Here is a 2706-nt window from a genome sequence, read left to right as displayed (position 1 = left end):
GGGCAAGCAACCCCCAGCCGGCCCAACCTAGCTTTGACTTGCTGCATCAATAGTTCCTCAGCTGGGTCCTCAGCTCTGGGCCTGGCCAAAGCCTCAGGTCCAGTCCCGTTGCGTCAGTCAGCTCCCTCCCAGTCCCTGGCTGAGGGTCACCCCTCTATCCTGGCCAGCACTCGGCACTGTAAGCCTGGTCTCTGGGAAGACTGGGTGGGCCAGTGCAGATGGCTCAGTATGGCCTGATAGAACCAGCACAGACCTGCCATCTAGAAGACAGTGGTCCTAATCCCTCCTCTACCTCTGACCACGGCCCTCTGAGCCACAGCTTACTCTGTGACAAACCGGGGAGAATAATTCTTGCCAACAACAGACTGGAACAAGATCATTATCGGATCATGCCCGGCCGGTGTAGCTCCGTGGTTGAGCGTCAACTTATGAGGAGGTCACGTGCCTGGGTTGTGGGCTGGACCCCCAGTAGGGGGCATGCAGGAGGCAGCCGATTGCTGATTCTCTCTCATCATTGATGTATGTATTTTTTAAACCGGGGAGAATAATTCTTGCCAACAACAGACTGGAACAAGATCATTATCGGATCATGCCCGGCCGGTGTAACTCCGTTGTTGAGCGTCAACTTATGAGGAGGTCACGTGCCTGGGTTGTGGGCTGGACCCCCAGTAGGGGGCATGCAGGAGGCAGCCGATTGCTGATTCTCTCTCACCATTGATGTATATATTTTTTAATTTTTATTGTCTCAAGTTTTACATATGTCTCCTTTTCCCCTGATTGACCCCCTCCATCATCATTGATATTTCTCTCTCTCCTTTCCTCTCTGAAATCAATAAAAAATAAATTTTAAACATATCATTATCATATCAAAAGGCACCAGCAGACTGTTCCTCCCTAGGCAATCGGAGGGGTATTGCTATCTTAATCCAGGCTCCTACTGAAGGAGCCACTGAGGAGATGCTGGAGTAGGTGAGGGAATTTGTCCTTGCAGCAAGGTAGGCATCCAACAACTCTAAGAAGTCCAGCGCCACTCTCTGAGGAGACCCTAGATCTTATTCCAAATCTAGAGGCAGGACACAGTGGTCCCATCTGATTCCCATATGAAAACCAGTATATTCTGAGAAGAACAGGCACCTGTAACAAATCCAGATTACCCCACCCTTCAGACTGTGCAGTCCAACTTGGAGGAGGGGGGCATATTACTCCCACCACACTCCCACCATCTACCTTCCCCGACCCTCCAACTCACCTTGCCATGGAACTGAGGCACTTTGTGACCTTCCTGGAGGTAGAGGCCAACGGTAACCCACATACACTCATACTTACAGTCGTCCTGACAGGTCCAGCCTGAAACAGATAAATTGGCCGGGTGAACTACGCAGTATGGGAGGCACAGAGAGAGCTTGAATAGGGCCTACACTTGAATGCAGGCCAACAGGGTCTGCAGGTTGAAGAGAACTAGAAGAAATCTCAGAATTCCAGGTTCCCGCTTGGATGGATAGGAGATGGGACATATGCATGAGGAAAGGGGCATGTGTGTGCTCCGGGGGGTGGAGGGGTACAGGGAGCAAACAGAGATGGTTCTTCTCCTTTCACTCAAGACGAGGATCTTGGCATCTGATGGACTCATCTATGGATTCCTGGGTTTATGCTTGCCTTTCCTGAACTCAGGTTTGTGCTCACTCACCAGGGAGGAACACTTGCCATCTTAACTCCCTCCTATAAAAACAAAGCCCAAATTCTTCAGTCTGACTTTTAAGGCCCCAAGTTGTCTTTCCAGCTTTATTGCCCAATACTCCTTTTTATGCATCCTGCTCCCTGAGTAAACTAAGCCTCCGGATGGGCCTTCATCTGCCCAGAGCCTCCCTCTCCGTTTCCCCTGTCTAGATGGGAAAGGGAGAGTAAAGAGAACGAACTTGTCGTTAAACGGGCCAGAACTGGCCACTCTACATACCACTTACTGGCTGTGTGACTTTGGGCAGGCGCTTAACCTCTCTGAGCTCCCTATCTGTAAAATCGGAATCCACCTCAAAGGGTTGTTAAATGGATTATTTTGACACCTGTCACACAGAAGGTGCCCACGATGGCCACAGGTCCAAATGTAACGTATCCCTCGGGAAGCCCTTCCTTCTCAAGATGTTCTAAGATGATCGCTGCCCCCAAACCCTCAACGCTAGAAAGGAATCCTTCCTCCCCTGTATGGTCCTGTTGCTGAATCTAAAGATCCTTTATGGCTCGAGTCATCCTGCACCTTGCACTTGAGAAGCTCGTCCCCATGGGGACTGTGAGCATCGAAGGGCAGGACCCTGGTTTGATTTCAGTGTCATTCCAGGGCCCTGGACTCTGGACTATTAAATAAGTACCCGTTTGACTGAATAAATATAAAGTAAATGAGAGTTTCTGGGAAAACAGAACTGAATGATGAGCCTCTCGTTATCCTGGGGCTCCACTCACACTCACAACGAGTCCTGGGTAGGAAATTAAGGTTCAGACATTGCAGAGGGGTATTTGCTGGGGATGAGAGAGAGGCGGGGCCAAGGCGAGGGGCGTGGCTCACGGGGCGGGGCTTACCTGCTAGGCTCATGTAGATTGGCTGGCGGGAGCGGAAGTGCTTCAGCGCGTCCCCTGAGCAGTTCCGTTCCTCGCAGCGCAGCACGCAGTCGCGGTACACCGGCTCGCGGTCGCCCTGGGAGCCGCTGGCGAGCG

The 2706-nt window shown here is 51.6% G+C and overlaps 1 protein-coding gene across 1 annotated transcript in view; it reads right to left on the bottom strand.

Moving 5' to 3' along the window:
• Positions 1–2706, bottom strand: part of PGAP3 (post-GPI attachment to proteins 3) — a 12991-nt gene that overhangs the window by 9404 nt on the left and 881 nt on the right. Inside the window, exons 3-4 of the mRNA XM_014536156.1 lie at positions 2572–2706; positions 1250–1347 (exon numbers count right to left, since the gene is read on the bottom strand). Coding sequence (XP_014391642.1) covers positions 1250–1347; positions 2572–2584 — 111 coding nt within the window. The 5' untranslated portion in view covers positions 2585–2706. The remainder of the gene's footprint in view (positions 1–1249; positions 1348–2571) is intronic.

Source organism: Myotis brandtii, unplaced genomic scaffold (assembly GCF_000412655.1).
Source record: "Myotis brandtii unplaced genomic scaffold, ASM41265v1 scaffold157, whole genome shotgun sequence".
NCBI classification, from domain to species: Eukaryota; Metazoa; Chordata; class Mammalia; order Chiroptera; family Vespertilionidae; genus Myotis; species Myotis brandtii.
Note: the sequence above shows the minus strand (reverse complement) of the source record. Positions and strands in the feature narration are given on the sequence as shown.